Genomic DNA, 16,284 nt, shown 5'->3' with positions numbered 1-16,284 from the left:
TTTATTATTTTAAAATAATATATATTAATATATTGCCACTTCTTTTCACTTTACTTATGGGCAAAAGAAAGAATTGGACAGATGATGAGTGGCGTTAGTTTTTTGCGAATGAAGTTTAGAAGTATGAGAAATAACTAGAAGATGCAAATTTATAACAAGATCATTCACTTATTAATTAGCTTAAAGGGTCTATTAAGAGGGTTTAAAATAATGAGTTATAAAAGTTTGGACAACCTATTACAAAAGAAATTAAAAGACGCGAAAGAATTAAATTAGAGAAGTCACCGGAGTAATAAGAGTTAGATAAAGTTAAGGTTTAAGAATATTGGGAAAGAAAATAAAAACGGCGAGATTAGAGTAATGAAAATCATAGAAACGTTAATGACAAATAAGAAAGTGAGAGAGGGGATGTTTAAAAACTTAAGTTTTTGAAAAATCCAGAACAATATTGATTGACATTTTATTATAGTTTATTTCCATCTTAATATTTTCATTAATAAATGTTTTAGTTTTTACTTTTACTCGTTCAGTTTTATAAAAGAATCAAACCATAAACTAAAGATGGATCAAAAAACTCTCTAATTATTTCTTGCTGGAAGTATTATGGAATATTTTGTAAAAAATATGATATATAATTGTAATAAAGATGTACGAAGCTACCATTAATTGATAAATCATATGTAGTTGTGAATTAGCTAATTGAAGTAGATGATGTAATAACTATGGATTATCATGACCATTTTCCATAATAATTTAAAGTGAAGAATATATTAGATTAGATTATTATGATAGTTTAAACAAATATTATAATTAAGAAGGAGTAATAATGTAGAGACCTTAAGTTTAATTAAAGTTATGAATTTCATAAAAATTATCCATTTAGTAATAATAATCTAGATACTTCATTTAGTTCGTAATAGTGAAATTTTAGTGCTCACAAGAATCTTTTACAAAATATATCCTTGCCATATTCAAAATATAGATCTTTATTTACAGTTTTATATTCTTTTGCTATTACTTCAAGTCCCTTAATAGTTGTTAATTCTGGTTCTTTTGTAACAATAATTTTACCAATTATTCCAGTTTTTACTAATTTCTCTTCTAAAATACTTTATAATCTAAAGCTTTTGCTTAATCCTCCTATAAGTATTAAATTTTCAGCAGCAACCACGCTAACACTATAAGGTAGACTACAAATACATTCTTTTACCAACTCCACAGCACCTTTTTGTGCTAAATTTAGTTAAATTGGATCAATAATAGCACTTATTAAACCAAATTATTCATGACCTCTAACTTCGTAATAAGGCCTATTTTCGATTTTAACAGGTTCCAATTTATTATTTTCAGTAAGTGATATGACACCTTCTGGAATACCACAAAGTAGTAGCTACCTTAATTATTATCTTAAAATTTAATGATCAGGTAGAGCGGAAAAAATATTTTTCTTATTCGGATCTATACCAAAAGAGTTGTCTAATAATAAGCCACCTGCATCATTTCTCCTTACAGAATGTTGAACTAGTTAGCCAAATATTAATGCAGAGCAAGTACAATGCTAAAATCCTAAATCTAATACAATATGAGCTGGAAAATCTCGTGAGTTTAGTTCAGGCGCCTTAATTGCTGCAGCTGGAGCTGAAATTCTATAAAGTGAAGCAACATTACAAGATTCAAAAAGATATTCATCTAGTTTTGAAGCTAATGATTATGGTAAAAGGGGAGGTGTTGACATAACTAGAGACCTATTATCTAATATTTCTGTAAATTCATTTGGTAATGCATCAAATGCTATAATACAACCTCTTGAAAATGGTGTTTAGAGAGAACAACGAGTTATTAGTGGTAACTGAGAAAGTGAAATATTTGGTTTTCCTTATGGATATTATGAGTTGATTACGCTTAAATTCCGATTGTTGATAACTTTTATTGTATGAGATCCTAAGTCAGCAACAATTGGCTTCGACATTTTAAAAGAATATAAATATAAAATAATATATAATAATCAAAATTCATAAAAGTCTATTTATTTTTCTTATAATTTAGCATAATTTCGAGCATGCTTATCGTCTTCAAAAAGTTAAAATAAATACCATTAGTGTTCCTCGCCATAAAGATGGATTAAGATTTTAATGGTTTAAATTTTTAATTCTTCTGTTACCATTTAGTCTTTCTCTATATTATTTAATTTTCTAGCAATCTCTACTAAGCTTGCATTTTAATACACTTCTTAGATATTTTGAAATTTATTAAAACATGCACAATTTTTTAGTAATTTGTTTGTTGTTTTACTTAAACTGAATGTATAGATTTATTTTCTGCTGCATATTTATTTTATTATAGAAAAAGCCTATTTTCTATCAATTTTTTAATTATCATCGTCATATTGCTTTTAATTCCATGTGAAGCTATTATCTATAATGCTAAACTAGCCTTAAACAATAATATTTATCATATTAATTAGGTTACATGTTTTTGAATCATAAATTTCTACTTTGACTAATTCAACTTTGGTATTAACTACAGCTTCATAAAAAATAACGATAACAGGTAATTTTTCATCTAACGGTCTTTTATAAAATTCGTATTATTTATCACTTAATTATATTACTTCCTTGGTAGGTTAAATTTTAAAAGGCCTAATATTATGAGTAAATTTATTAAAATAATTAATTTCTTAATGCATTATCTTCTTATCCGAGACTAACTAGTTTTTTTAGAAAGTAGTCATTAAAAGAAGTGAAAATAAATAAAATATGATATTATCATTTAAATCCAAAAAAACTTAAAACAGCATTTTAGTAATTTCCTGCTTAAATTGGGTTGATTTGTTATTTAATCTTAGATTAAGCACCCTTAATTTTTGATAAATCTACTTTATCTTTAAACATACTAATTAGAAAGTTAAGCATAGGCTTGTCACCATTTTTTTCTGTAAAACAGTATGAAAATATAAATTCTGTTAACGCTTCAGGAGATCGCAATCTTTCTGTAACAAGCATTGCAGCATAATAATCTAGTGAATCGGTTAGAAATTCATCTTCTAATGATTTTTTAAATGTCACACCGACTAAATTTTCATAGTTTAAGATAATATCCTTGAATTCTGTAGTTGTTGATGTCGTAAAAATATTTACATATATTTCAATATCAGTTCCTGAGCCTTTCGTTGCTAAATCTAACGCCTTTGCATCCTTTTCAACACTAAACCGTGAAGATACTACGCCAGGGGTATCACGTGTAATCCATTGTCTTAATAATTATTGCCAAAAAGAATGACCTTAAATAAATGAATTAAAATCTTCAACAAGGTCAGTTTTGAATTATAATTTATATTATTACTTTACTTTAAAGAGGTCTATAATATCTAATGATAAAATCGCGGTAATAAGTAAATCTGAATTATTCAAAAGATCTAGAAATGATATATGTATAGACTTTGACCAAATATAGTATTTTGGAGCAAGTACAGCTAGACAAAGATCTTCAGTTGCCTGATCTTTGATAATATCTATGATAAATTATGATATTGAGGTTTTATTTTGTAAATAGAATTCTCGATTAATTTGATTAAATTAATCCTCAGTAAGTTTTTTGATTATCTCGATAAATTTTTTATCTGAAATAGACCCAGATTTAAGGTTTTACATTTATTCTAATGTATTGTGTAGTGTTATAGTATCCAATAAAGCTGGTTAATTATCAGGCATTTATTCTGTTTTTATCGAATATATAATAAGATTTAATATTTATAAATTTTGCTTTTATAATGGAACGCACAAAATTATAGTAAGCAGTTCAAAATAGGCTGAGAAAAAGATTAGAGGGAGAAAGTGGAGAATAGTCAAATACTGGGCCAGAAACAGATTTATAGAAAATCATCAGTTAGTTGGATAGTGAGGAGGAAGAAATTGAATAGAATAATTATTAGTAATCATTTAATGATTCTTATCTTAAGTCACCTCCAATGAGTACCATGAAATAAGGTTCTGAGTCAAAGCATTCTAATTTAGATATGTAATCATTTACTGATTCTATATCTTTAGAGAATAAATATGATTCAAATTATCCATCAATTAATTAAAAATATAATAACAAATCAAACTCATCAAATTTAGAGTAATAACTTTCAGATTTGGAACATGTTTATAATCAAATTACACCACGAATTAACAGCCATTAATTAGTAGATAGTCTCTAGCTATCTAAAAATTTGCAATATGAATATTTTACAGCAAATGAACCATCTATCCTGGCAGAAAAATCTTAATCTATAGCAAAATAGATAAATCAACCTATTGTTTAGATGTATCAAAATATAGACTAAACACACAAAAAGAACAATAAAATCTATTAAAATTTACCACCAAAAACTCACTCGGATCATTCATTTGATTAATAAGAAAAATTAATTACGAATTTGTAAAAAGAATGTGACAGGCTGCAGTAGCCAAAATAAAATTAATAGTAAACTCAATCAGATTAAATTCTTACTAATCTTAGACATAAACTTAATTCCGAAGTTTATGATCATAATAATACTAAATTATTGGTGAATAGGTTAAAAGATGAATTTTAATAAACCATGAATGAAAACTAAAAAATGAAGAAAATGTTTGCAGATATTATAAGTGAATTATATGATGTTGACGCAGAAGTTGATGCAAATAAAATGTTATTTGATGTTATTAATATAATAAAAAATAATAAATCCAATAATGAAGAAATATATAAAAATAAAATAAATGAGGCTGTTACTGATCTTCAAGCTTTGTAAATTTTATTATAAGAAAAAGACAAGGAACTTTTATATTTAAAGAATAAGATAGTGTAAAATGCAAAGGAAACTTTAAAACCATAAGTTACTGGGAGTAATACTAATATTATGAAAGAAATCGAAAAGAGAGATTAATAAATAAGCAAATAGTTAACAGAGATTTCAAGTTTATAAGTTAAACTTATTTAGTTATCGCCTTAAAAATAAGAAGATACAGACATGTTAAAATAACAAATACAACAACTTGAATAAATGAGAGAATTAGATAAGTCTCGCATTAAGTCACTAGAAAAAGAGCACTTTGAATAAAAATTGCGAGAGGATGAGTTTAACGAACAAAGAATAAGATAAATTAGATTCGATTATGATAAAGCTAATTCTGAATTAAAAATTTAAATAAGAAACACAGAGAGTTAAATTGCTAATGAAAGATGCAATAATTAGGAGCTTAAATAAGAATTATAAATATTAAAGGAGAACAATACTGATAGCAAGCTAAACGAAATATAACGAAGATTGGAGGCAGCAGACAAGCCATTAGCATATTCTAATTAAATGGTAGAACGAGCAGTTATAGCAGAAAGAAGATTAAGAGAAGAAACTGAAAAATTTGAAAGAGTATTATTGGACAAAGAGTAAAAGTTATCAGGATTTGAAATAGAATTAGATGAATTAATAAAGGAATTAGAAGGGTTGATATGACTATTATTTATATACGTATCTTATTAAATTTTTGTAACTAAAAAGAATTATAACAAATCATAAATATACTATTATTATTTTACTTAATGTATTTAGCAATTTAGTTATTAATAATAATATTATATTATTAAACCAGGATATAAGTTTATTATTAGCAATAATGGGTTCATGTTTAGATACGACACAGTGGTTTAATGCAGCATAGCTGGGCCTTGATAAGGAATTGCTTACATTAGTAGGATAGTTTTCTAAATAAAAAGATACTAGATCAGATATATGCAAGGGAAATATTGAAGGATTTACTGCTCTACACTATACTGCATATTTTGGTCATTACGCTGCGTTTAAAGCCTTATTTTCTTAAGAATTAGATATATTAACATTGAAGCCACATAAAATACCAGTTATGACTGTTAATGGTATTATTCCACATTTTCCTGTTCCAGCTAATGTATCTCCTTTATAGTTGGCTATTTTATCAGACTCACATAAAATTGTTAGTTATGCATTGCCATATTATTTAGAAAGTGCAAGAAGATATGAAATTTTAAAATATCCTCCGCCATATGATTTAATTTCGCTGTTGGCTCTAAATGGATAGAAGGAAATGTTAAGTTGCGTCTAACAGCACAAAGATCTTTTTATAAAATATGTTTTTAGTTATTTTAGGCTTGACCACTTAATTTTTGCAAAAAATTTAGGGTCAATGCTCTTTATTGATATGATAATGAGAATGACAAATTCTGTGCTTTTTAATAAATTTACAACAAAGCACGTTAGAAATTTTAATTGCCACCAAGATGTCGATTGTTTAAAAACTTTTCCTACTACAGCACTAACTTCTCTAGAGAATAGAGATACTTGTGGTTAACTTATATTAGGATATAAGTTAGGAGAGCGGTTACTACCAATTCCTACATGGATGGGTGGCCCTCTACCACAGCCTAAGTTTTGTATAGCAAAGTTTATTGATAACAACAAGAAAATAGGAAGTCTAGTCAAAATTAATTCTATTTTGAATATGAGAAGAGAAGAGGTCTTTAGAGTTTAAAGTTTCAATGGACTTAAAAACAACAAAATCACTAGAACTGGATCTGGCATGATTAATTAAAATAATCATGTTCTTAATATTGAGTCTATTGGAAAAAATGATAGTGTTAGTTATTTATAACTAATCAATTATGCAGAAAATACATACGCAGATAACAATAATTTCATATATTAAATGACAGATTCTGATATAAGTGAGTTAAGTGACTGAATATTCACACAATAAAATTTCTTAGGTCTGAATAATTACTCCCTTCGCTAGTTACATTATCATTAATAAAGCTATTTTCAGAAATTTTACCCTACTTGTCAATTCCTAATTCAACTAAAACTCTCCAATTCCTACCTGCTATAACCTCAGCTTCTTCGCCTTAAAGGCATATTAAAGCTGCAAGAATTACACATTTGGGACATTCTTAAGATTATCCTGTTCCAACTGTTTTTTATTAAATTATTTTTACACAAGATTTTAGGTTTTCAAGTAATAATGGATGATCATAAAATTCCATTAGTCGAAGTAAAATTGATGGTTTATGGGTGATTATATGATATCTCTCTTAGAATGATTGTTACCTATAATGTTTAGTAATTTTGTGATAAAGTTACTTAGTATATTTCTTTAGCCTAGTTGAACTAAAATGTTAATTATTATATTATGCATGACATGCAAGACAAATTACTTAGAGTGATGAAAGATTGAAATCTAGAGTAATATTAATGGCTGTTTTTATTGATGAGATTAAATCTTCACAACTCATATTTCAATTATAAGTGCACTATAATTGAATATAATAACATAAATAAAAGTTACAAAAATAAAAATTAGTAAGAAATAAAAAATGAAATAAACATAAAGAGCACTTACGTTAATATCTATACTCGATTCAAAGTACGTTTAGATAAATCTAGTATCTATAAACATCTTAATATAATTAATCATTCTTTAGTGATACGACGGATAGCACCACGAACTGCAGCACCAGTAGAAGTAGTAAATGAATAGGCACCACCGGCAATAGTTTTGTTGCAAGAACGGCAGTTCCAGATACCGCAAGCTTGACGCTTGACCTAATCCTTAGCGCAGAATGGGCAGGTATATAATTAACGTTGAGCAGTTTCAATAACTTTCAACTACTTACGAGCAGCACGACCATAACGGACTCCATATTTACCAACGATACCGACCTTCTTAGTACGTCTTGCCATGTTCGCAATGGAGTGGAATATAGAAAAGAATTCAAATAATTTCTACTATAATATATGATAATAATTATGTTATTTACTTCCTTTTAATAATATGTTAGTTGGAGTTTTACTTATTTCTATAGGCTGCCGACTTTTATTTAGCTTTAGTTCATAAAATTTTCCTGATAAGTAGTTTTAAGACCAAAATAGTTTATCAATTTAGTATTTATTGTAAAATAATCTCTCGTTAATTCAAGGAATATAACATTAATATAGAAAATTTTTTGCTTCTCATTAAATTTTATAGTTTCTTTGGTATTCATTACTTGAAAGTTTAATTTCATTAACTCTTTACTTGTAATTGATTAAATTATCTAAATTTATTCCACCAAATAGATATAATTTTTTTTAGATATTAACTGTATTAGTAGTTTGTATGACTACAAGTAATAATTTATTCATTTATTATGTACCAAATATTATTTCACATTTTGAGATATTAAATTTTATGCTATATATAGATGCACTAGTTCATTAAAATGTTTTCTTATCAAATATATTATTCTTTCTACTTAGTACAAGTAATTAACAATTCTTATCCTTAGTTTTCCCATAATCTATAATTTGTTATTAGTGGGTCTTTTAACATCCATTAAAACGACAGATGGTTTTTACTAGAATATTTTTGACCTTAATGACCATCGTATCAATATCTTTTATAGAATATCTTTTTTATTAATAAAATGATTTTAGTAACATGTTTTAACATATTTACCCTAATATTTTATTGCTATTATAAGATTCAGAATAGCAGTAATGTATATTATAGCCGAATACATATGTTTTACTAAGATCAGTCATTCAAATTATAAAATTTGGCTATAAAAATTTATATTTACCTTTTCCAGTTGTTGTTAAATAATATTATAGTAATCATTATAATTTTGTATTTTGGTAATGCATTACATTTATATTATTTTAAATACCAATTTTGGTTATATTAGTAAAAAATAAAGACGTTTATAATAAAGAGTAACAACAAACATTAACACCTTTATTCTATGTTGTTATTTCTTTACTTTCTTTTTATTTCTCATTCTATGAAGCAAATCAGTCAATTCTGTTACTAATATTCTATGTTTTTGTTATTCTTTATTTTCATTAAAAGATTAATATTTCATTAAATTATTCGTAGATAAAAATAAATAAAAAACCTTTAATCAAGATCAAACCACATTCAAATAGAAAAAAATTATGTATAAAAACTGAAAATGATCACATAAAGTCACCTTCATCACTATTCTTATCAGAATTTGACGATATTTATTCATAATGCAAACAATACGAGGTTGTTTAAGCAGTAAATAAGTAATAGCTTAACAAGCTCAATAATTTAGTATAGCATAGTTATAAGTAATATGATGAACTTACATTTGAATAAGATTCTAATAAAATGGGTAAATATTGTTAATAGATGAAATTAAGGTTAAAAAATTATATTGATACAATATCAATATAAAGTATAGGCTTATGTCTTTAGTTAAGCTGTTTAGTAGCTACATTTTAGATAACATATGACTTATTAAATAATAGCACAACTATTTTTATTAAATTTGGAATGGAAATTGTTTGGAAAACACTATTAATTTAGAGTGACCAACTTTTTACTAAACTGGTATTTAATCATAAAATCATTCTTATATAGATGACTGAAGAATTATTAGCATAATACTTTATTAAAGACTACCATAATTTAGTAGGTTATACGTTATAGAGTATTAATTTTGGAGTATTATTATTCATTTATATGTGCTGTCTTCTTACACTTGTTAGCAGATCTAAAAAGGACTGACATACTATAAGTATATATTATTACCATTGGTGATAAATTGTAGTGAGACTTTTTCATACAAATTGACTGCCAGGAAGATCTTACATTATTAAATCAAAATCAACTTTTTCTCCATCATATTCTGTAGAGAAAAAGTCTTCTATCATTTTGTCTTTATCTTTGTCATTAATAGACTTATCACTTTGTTAAATCATGTCAATAAATTCTTTAAGATCAGATGCCTGGCTGGCAGCGAAAAAATCAGTATCTAAATCTCTAATAGGCTTTTCCTCATCTATGCCAAACATTTTTTTAAGTTTACGAGCCTATCGTTATCTGAAAGTTTCGCGTTTTTAACGAGATAATTTTTTAGATGATATCTCAAAAAGAAGGGAAATTTCATATGATGATTTGATAGCATGAAGTTTAATTACAGAAGATAATTATCTAGGCTTTACAAGACTCATATAATGCTTATTTTTATTAGTAAAAGGCTAGGGTTATGATTAAATATATTTAGGTATTTGAAAATTTTAAGTACCTAAGGTGATTGAGTTTATAAGCTATAATTTATATATTACTTCTGGTGGAAACTATGCTCCTCTTAGCTTGAAAATAACTTTAACTGGCTCATGTTTAATTTAACTTTAATTTAATGCAGCTAAAAAATAGTTTTAATCACATTATTAAAGTTAATATAGTAATTTTATTATTCTAATAAATATATTCCTGTAATTTTATCTTCTATATACCGATTGAATTCTTAGTGTAGCTTCAAGAACTGATATTTTCATTAGGTAATTTATTGCAAAAAATATTATATCTAGTTATATAATAAAAATATAGATACACTAAAAATGAAGTAAACTAATATATTTTAAGGTTGTACCTTGCAATGTGATGTTAATATTTTTCAGTTAAATAAATCAATCACCATATCATTAGTAAATATCAATAATGAATTAACTGATATAGTGATTCAACAGCCTATTGATGATTGCGAGCCTATAAATTTATTAGGAAGTTCTAACACGTTAAAAAATATATCTAAATGGCTCTCAGAGATTATACAAAAATAAGTTTGTATTATTTCTTCAGTATTAATAGAATTTGACGGTAAAACAGAAATTGAGTTATTAAAGCATTTGCATGAAACGATTAAATAAATGTAATGAATTTTGTTATCACTATAGTAAATCGTTGAAAAATACTACTTCATCATTATATCCTAGCTCAATAGAAGTATCATTTATAATAACTTCAAATTACTCTGTGATTTTCCTTAATAATTTTGCCTCTTATGAATCTTAATGTGATTTTGAATATTCAAATTACTCGACCATGTCGCTGGAAGTATACTATGCTTATTTTAAATAAGTATGCAACGAGTTTATACATTTCTCTCGATACAACTGTTTTTGTAATAGTTCTACTTCATCCTTTAATTATTATATTATAGCAACTTCGCTTAATTAACTTAGTGGCCTAACTAGAGGTCTTATAGGTGTTACTGGTATAATATTTTTAGATCGTGGTTTCATTTTAATCAAGGTATATTTAAAATATAATAATACTCATTCAGGTTCTCCTACTCCATCAAACACTATACCAGTTGCGCCGAAGCATTCGCCAAGTACTTTAATCTTACTTGGCCTTTTTTCACCCTCAAACCATATTCTTACGACAGCCGACGCCCCAGGTTCGACTACTCCTACCGATGGGCTCACCTGTAAATTAGACTCAACATCAAATGAAAATTTCGCATTCTAATTACTTATATTCTGTATATAGAGCATGGAAAACTAATATTTGTTTATTTTAACGGTTTTAGGAAAATCTTCGCTGCTTTGCTTTAACAAAAGCGGCACATTTACTGCAATCGCAACGACTTTAACATTCAAATTGTGATACCTCTAAATACCTTTTCCGCCCTACTATATCTCCTTGACTTTCGAGTTGTCAGGCCACTAAACTTTCATGTCAAATTCATATTTTCCAGGCTTTTTAGGCGCAAATTCAATCTCTTGCTTAAACGAAGAATTGCTAGAAATTTGGAACGTATTAACGCATTTAAAAGGCGGGGCAGACCCCTACGTAAACGCCACAATCGACCTCCCGGAGCCATTAAACAACTCCAAAAAGGTCTTGGTTTTCGACATGTAGAACACAGGAGGGCACTTAACTACCTGTGTGGTCGCAAAAATCTCCTCCACAAAACCGTTAATTTGCCTCAAATTGATACCCTGAATTGCGTTTCTGATGGGCATATTAGTGCCCGAAACGCCCGGATTTGCGTACTTGAACTGGAATTCGTCCAGGTCGAGTTCAGCCCGAACCAAGATCGGGAACTTTGCTAGCGCCGAATTCGCGCCGTCTGATTTAATTTCTAAGCAAAATTGCTGCTCCAAGAAAATAGGCATTCTTTAGGACAGTACAAGCGATTCAATGATGCTATCCACCGACTTTTGCGATAATTTGAACTTAAAGTCAATGTATCCGGCCGTATAGTCGTTCGAAAGAAACAAAGTTGAGGTTTTGACTTTTAGTGATGTCGAATTGCAAGTGAATGCATGCGATAGAATTGGGAAATCATCTAATTCCTCGCTGCACCTAGGCAAATTCGTTGGGTAACAAAAAATGTCAAGTTCTTATACTGAAATCTGTTTAAAATCAATGGATTTTTTCTTAAAGATAATCGGATAAGATTTTTCTAATTCAAATTTATTGAGCTGCTATTACTCTGTATTTTCAATAAAAATATCGTTGTGCTTTGGCGTTTTAGCTACAGATTTCTTATTGTTGGAAACTGGCGAAAAACTCATTACTCCGCCTTATTTATTATTTGTCAGGTATTTGTCTAATTTTTTAATCTAGTTAGCTTATTTTACAACTTTTGGCACCGATGGTTAATTTTTTAGTTTTAATGATCCTATATTATTGACGTCATTTAAACCTATTATAGGCAAGGTTTTTAGAAAATCAAAGAACTGCATATTAAAAGCTTATGTAACCTTACCAATATTTTGGTTTATTCGTAAATCTCCTTGTGGATATCTTATTTAATTTAATTAAACACTTTTTTCAACTTTACGATCAGCAATTAAATTCGATGGGAAGACTACTGGAATATCTATAGATTCTCTAATCTCATCATCATTTTATAACTAATAAAAGGCAGGTAGGCAGTCAAACTCTTCATCTGAATAATATCTATCAAATCTAAACCCAGTTATCCTTATGAAAAGTGGGGTAATAGATTCCATATTTTAAGAATTAGTATTATAAATCATATTTTAGAATAGTTGTGGCAACTCTGGTAATGCGTCATTTTCTACGTTTGTAATAGTTATTGCAAATGTAATATTAATAATCCTAGTTTCGCTAGGATCCAATCTTCCTGAAAGTTAATCATCAGATTTAATATTTATTCTGAAATTTGAATACTCTTATTACTATGTAATAAAATCAATATTAAAATACAAATATTACATATTTGACGCCATCTATGCGACTTAATCTGATTATTCAGGGTATATACTAGATATTTTTTGATGAAATCCAGATTAATGAGATGTATTCTATATATGTATTTAGCCAGTTAAATAAAGTATTTGTGCAGTGGATTATTCTGATATTTTTTCATTATATGGGGGAAACTTAGGTGTGGATAAAGTAAATTATGAGTTCAAGGTTCTCCAATATGTATTTTAATACAGAATTGGATAAATAGGGACGTCATTAACAAAAATTAAATTCTATGGAGTATAATGTAACTCTCCATCTATAAATTAAACTGTAACTGGCATAAATTCTGGAATAACTTCAGTTTCGTATATATAGTTTTTCTAATCGTATTATTAATCATATATACTTTCATCTTAATATCCTCTTGAGTTGAGTTACTATTCTAAAGCATTGAGTTCTTATAATTCTTATTAATATTAATCTAATATATATTTTGGAACATTTTTGTTTTGTATCTTAGACAAAATTGAAGAGGTGTCATCATTTGCTGAAAATTAAATAGTATTTTTATTTAGATCATAGTATTCTGATTTATAATTATTTGAACTTTCTTATTATAATACACTATTTCGAGCAATTGATTCATCTGAGTTAAATATTTATCCAGGTTACTCTTCTTCTTACAGCGTATTATATTATTATTCAATTGATATTTAGTTCTATATTTAAGTACTTTAAGGTATATTTACAATTTGGATAGTTTCATTTGGCCTTTGTAAAGTATCATTTTATTGTTATGTTACTTCTTAGATATTTTAAACTGGTTGATCTTTACATAGATGCATATCCTACTAATCTTTCAAAATTATAGCAATTGGAAGTACTGCTTCACTATATTCTATTGTTTCCATAAGCTCACTACCAACAGCATTCGCGACCATTTCTTTTTATTTTGGACGTTATATACATTTCTACATAAATTCCAATACATCTCCAAATTAGACTGCAATTTTGTGTTCATCAGTTCCTTCTATTTACATTTTTTGAGCATATACAGGCCAAAATAGTACATCTTCAGAACTTTTACTAATTTCTTATATTTTTAGTATTTTGGCTGAATTTTCTTTATCTTTAATAATCAAATCGCAGGTGCCATTATTTATAAGCTTATTTTACTAGAAAATACAACTTTATATACCAGTAATTCCAAGAATAGGAGCTTAAAATTTCATATCATTAGTAGTAAAAATTATTCTAGCGGTTTAAAACTAGTCATTAGTTAGAGGTATAAACTATACTTTAATTGGTACCACTTCTTGAGGGTGGAGTGTTAGTCTATAAGTATCTAATAAAAATGAATCAGGACTTGAAACAAGACTTTAAATATTGTCATTAGATCTAGCTTCGATCCGTAATTAAATCTATATCCCGTCATCAGAAAAGTTTTTAAGTAAAATTTATTAAAAAATGGACTCTTGTATTATAACAGACTTAGGTGAAATCTTTAACATTAAATTTTATAAAAAATATCTTATATCAAATATATAATAAATCATACATATTTACAGACACCTTCTTTTTTAAGATAAACTATGCCTCTCATACCTCCAACTTCCCAGCCATCGTATATCATAAGTAATGTATCTTTTAATTGATTATCATTAAATACAGAGCTAGATATTTTTATCTAACTGATTTTTTGAGTTAAAATTAGATAGCTTCCAATAGCTTTTTTATAGTCTTTATTACCTTACCTTGCTTTTTCTATAATTGGAATACCAATTGAAAAATCTTATAAATATTAAACTGAAAAAGCTAACTATTGAATTTATTAATATTCTTTTTTAAATTATTATTTTACAATATTTGTATAAATATCTATATTATGTTAGAGATTTTAATAATTCCCATACTATTACACAAACATTGATTCATCATTGTCAACGTTAATATTCATTCCAAAACAATCAAAACTTTAATTCATTAATCCTTAAAAGTTAGTTATTGTATCTGGTATTTCTGAAAATGATTAGTTAGAGTTTTTGAACGATTCAGCCAAATTTTACGAGTCTTAACGAATTTATAAAAGAGCTATTTATTCCTCCAAATTTTCTATATGAGACTATTTGATCTTTAAGTTAACAGTAATTTTATCTATTTCATATTATTGATTTGCTAATTATGAGTTCAGTTATTCTTATATATCGGTAAGTTTAGTATTTATAATTTAATATTTTTATAATTCTAAGTTTAATTAAAATATTTAATCCTCTGATTCTCTATACTTCTACTACAATCCATCAAAGAACTGATTTGTTTAACAAAGTTTTATATTTTTTTACTAAAAACATTAATTAGACTTTGTCTTCTCTTCTAAGAGTTTAAACATTTAGTCTATTTATATTTCAAACTTATACTTAATTTACACGAATTCTTATTTCTCAAGTAAAAGCACTTAATTTTTATTATTAGATATAGTGACTGCTTTTTCTAAGTGTTCTATATCTTTATTAAGTTTATCAATAGCTTCAAAATTGGTTAATAATTATTACTTTAAGTATCCTTATTCTTAATTAAACCTAGATCTAATATCTTATTTCATTTTATATTCCATAGATTTTAATTCTTTAATTTCTATTTTTTATTTTTCAATTATTTTTTAATAAATAAGTGAGGCGTTAGAACATACTTACTAAATTGGGCGTTTAACCGGAGTTTCCATCTGATTATTGTAAATTTACTACTAGTTCGGCGAGGATATATTTTATGTATGTTTTGTCTGTAAGATATAAATGAAATGATCATATTCGGAAAATATTTTTTGCAGATTTATTTAGCATTTTTGACAAAGATTACTTATATCTTTTGGTACTAGCTACTTAAAATTTATTGGTCTATTAGGAATAAATTATAGTAATGGTGTTGAGACAGTTCTCTGCATATGGCATGAGTTCATTATTGTCAGGTATTACAATATAATATTATACTTAGAATGATCCAAATAATAATCATTTCTCAAAAACTCTTGTGAACGCAGATAAAATAAGAAAGACGATACTACTTCCTAGTATATAAAAAAGATGATCTTAAATTTATTTGTAGTTTATTTTTCTTAAAGTATTTTCTATACACTTAAGTTATTAATCTTAACTTAAAACTAAAAGTTTAATATCATTAGATAATGAAAGTACATCTTGGTGAATTGAACCAATATCATTAGTAAATGAGCTTGCAAGCTTTGACATGGTTTCCGCATTAATTTCTGACATTTTTA

General features: G+C 26.8%; 14 protein-coding genes across 14 annotated transcripts; 5 read left to right on the top strand and 9 right to left on the bottom strand. All coding sequences in view use genetic code 6, as the record gives it.

Annotated features, from left to right (window-relative positions):
* Positions 1-56: 56 nt before the first annotated feature.
* SS50377_23365 (uncharacterized protein) lies at positions 57-452 on the top strand (the record flags this gene model as incomplete). The annotated part of the gene is made up of 1 exon (XM_067907230.1): positions 57-452. The coding sequence occupies one exon, from the start codon at positions 57-59 to the stop codon at positions 450-452; it is 396 nt and encodes a 131-aa protein (XP_067766498.1).
* Positions 453-934: 482 nt separating this feature from the next.
* On the bottom strand, positions 935-1,969 carry SS50377_23364 (actin; the record flags this gene model as incomplete). The annotated part of the gene is made up of 1 exon (XM_067907229.1): positions 935-1,969. One exon carries the CDS (start codon positions 1,967-1,969, stop codon positions 935-937), a length of 1,035 nt encoding a protein of 344 aa, XP_067766497.1.
* A 36-nt stretch (positions 1,970-2,005) lies between these two features.
* SS50377_23363 (uncharacterized protein) lies at positions 2,006-2,731 on the bottom strand (the record flags this gene model as incomplete). Its single annotated transcript, XM_067907228.1, has 1 exon — positions 2,006-2,731. The coding sequence occupies one exon, from the start codon at positions 2,729-2,731 to the stop codon at positions 2,006-2,008; it is 726 nt and encodes a 241-aa protein (XP_067766496.1).
* A 34-nt stretch (positions 2,732-2,765) lies between these two features.
* On the bottom strand, positions 2,766-3,710 carry SS50377_23362 (Annexin 11; the record flags this gene model as incomplete). Its single annotated transcript, XM_067907227.1, has 1 exon — positions 2,766-3,710. The coding sequence occupies one exon, from the start codon at positions 3,708-3,710 to the stop codon at positions 2,766-2,768; it is 945 nt and encodes a 314-aa protein (XP_067766495.1).
* A 59-nt stretch (positions 3,711-3,769) lies between these two features.
* SS50377_23361 (uncharacterized protein) lies at positions 3,770-5,479 on the top strand (the record flags this gene model as incomplete). Its single annotated transcript, XM_067907226.1, has 1 exon — positions 3,770-5,479. The coding sequence occupies one exon, from the start codon at positions 3,770-3,772 to the stop codon at positions 5,477-5,479; it is 1,710 nt and encodes a 569-aa protein (XP_067766494.1).
* Positions 5,480-5,639: 160 nt separating this feature from the next.
* On the top strand, positions 5,640-6,740 carry SS50377_23360 (uncharacterized protein; the record flags this gene model as incomplete). The annotated part of the gene is made up of 1 exon (XM_067907225.1): positions 5,640-6,740. The coding sequence occupies one exon, from the start codon at positions 5,640-5,642 to the stop codon at positions 6,738-6,740; it is 1,101 nt and encodes a 366-aa protein (XP_067766493.1).
* Positions 6,741-6,744: 4 nt separating this feature from the next.
* On the bottom strand, positions 6,745-7,287 carry SS50377_23359 (uncharacterized protein; the record flags this gene model as incomplete). Its single annotated transcript, XM_067907224.1, has 1 exon — positions 6,745-7,287. The coding sequence occupies one exon, from the start codon at positions 7,285-7,287 to the stop codon at positions 6,745-6,747; it is 543 nt and encodes a 180-aa protein (XP_067766492.1).
* Positions 7,288-7,465: 178 nt separating this feature from the next.
* SS50377_23358 (Ribosomal protein L37a) lies at positions 7,466-7,735 on the bottom strand (the record flags this gene model as incomplete). The annotated part of the gene is made up of 1 exon (XM_067907223.1): positions 7,466-7,735. One exon carries the CDS (start codon positions 7,733-7,735, stop codon positions 7,466-7,468), a length of 270 nt encoding a protein of 89 aa, XP_067766491.1.
* A 91-nt stretch (positions 7,736-7,826) lies between these two features.
* On the top strand, positions 7,827-9,566 carry SS50377_23357 (Transmembrane domain-containing protein; the record flags this gene model as incomplete). The annotated part of the gene is made up of 1 exon (XM_067907222.1): positions 7,827-9,566. The coding sequence occupies one exon, from the start codon at positions 7,827-7,829 to the stop codon at positions 9,564-9,566; it is 1,740 nt and encodes a 579-aa protein (XP_067766490.1).
* A 53-nt stretch (positions 9,567-9,619) lies between these two features.
* On the bottom strand, positions 9,620-10,339 carry SS50377_23356 (uncharacterized protein; the record flags this gene model as incomplete). Its single annotated transcript, XM_067907221.1, has 1 exon — positions 9,620-10,339. One exon carries the CDS (start codon positions 10,337-10,339, stop codon positions 9,620-9,622), a length of 720 nt encoding a protein of 239 aa, XP_067766489.1.
* A 63-nt stretch (positions 10,340-10,402) lies between these two features.
* SS50377_23355 (uncharacterized protein) lies at positions 10,403-10,720 on the top strand (the record flags this gene model as incomplete). Its single annotated transcript, XM_067907220.1, has 1 exon — positions 10,403-10,720. One exon carries the CDS (start codon positions 10,403-10,405, stop codon positions 10,718-10,720), a length of 318 nt encoding a protein of 105 aa, XP_067766488.1.
* A 9-nt stretch (positions 10,721-10,729) lies between these two features.
* SS50377_23354 (uncharacterized protein) lies at positions 10,730-11,086 on the bottom strand (the record flags this gene model as incomplete). Its single annotated transcript, XM_067907219.1, has 1 exon — positions 10,730-11,086. One exon carries the CDS (start codon positions 11,084-11,086, stop codon positions 10,730-10,732), a length of 357 nt encoding a protein of 118 aa, XP_067766487.1.
* Positions 11,087-11,119: 33 nt separating this feature from the next.
* Positions 11,120-14,521, bottom strand: SS50377_23353 (uncharacterized protein; the record flags this gene model as incomplete). Its single annotated transcript, XM_067907218.1, has 1 exon — positions 11,120-14,521. The coding sequence occupies one exon, from the start codon at positions 14,519-14,521 to the stop codon at positions 11,120-11,122; it is 3,402 nt and encodes a 1,133-aa protein (XP_067766486.1).
* Positions 14,522-14,562: 41 nt separating this feature from the next.
* SS50377_23352 (uncharacterized protein) lies at positions 14,563-16,266 on the bottom strand (the record flags this gene model as incomplete). Its single annotated transcript, XM_067907217.1, has 1 exon — positions 14,563-16,266. The coding sequence occupies one exon, from the start codon at positions 16,264-16,266 to the stop codon at positions 14,563-14,565; it is 1,704 nt and encodes a 567-aa protein (XP_067766485.1).
* Between the last annotated feature and the right edge of the window lie 18 nt (positions 16,267-16,284).

This window comes from Spironucleus salmonicida, chromosome 3 (assembly GCF_000497125.1).
Source record: "Spironucleus salmonicida strain ATCC 50377 chromosome 3, whole genome shotgun sequence".
NCBI lineage: Eukaryota > Fornicata > Diplomonadida > Hexamitidae > Spironucleus > Spironucleus salmonicida.
The sequence above is the reverse complement of the archived record's forward strand: the minus strand, read 5'-3'. Positions and strand labels throughout refer to the sequence as shown.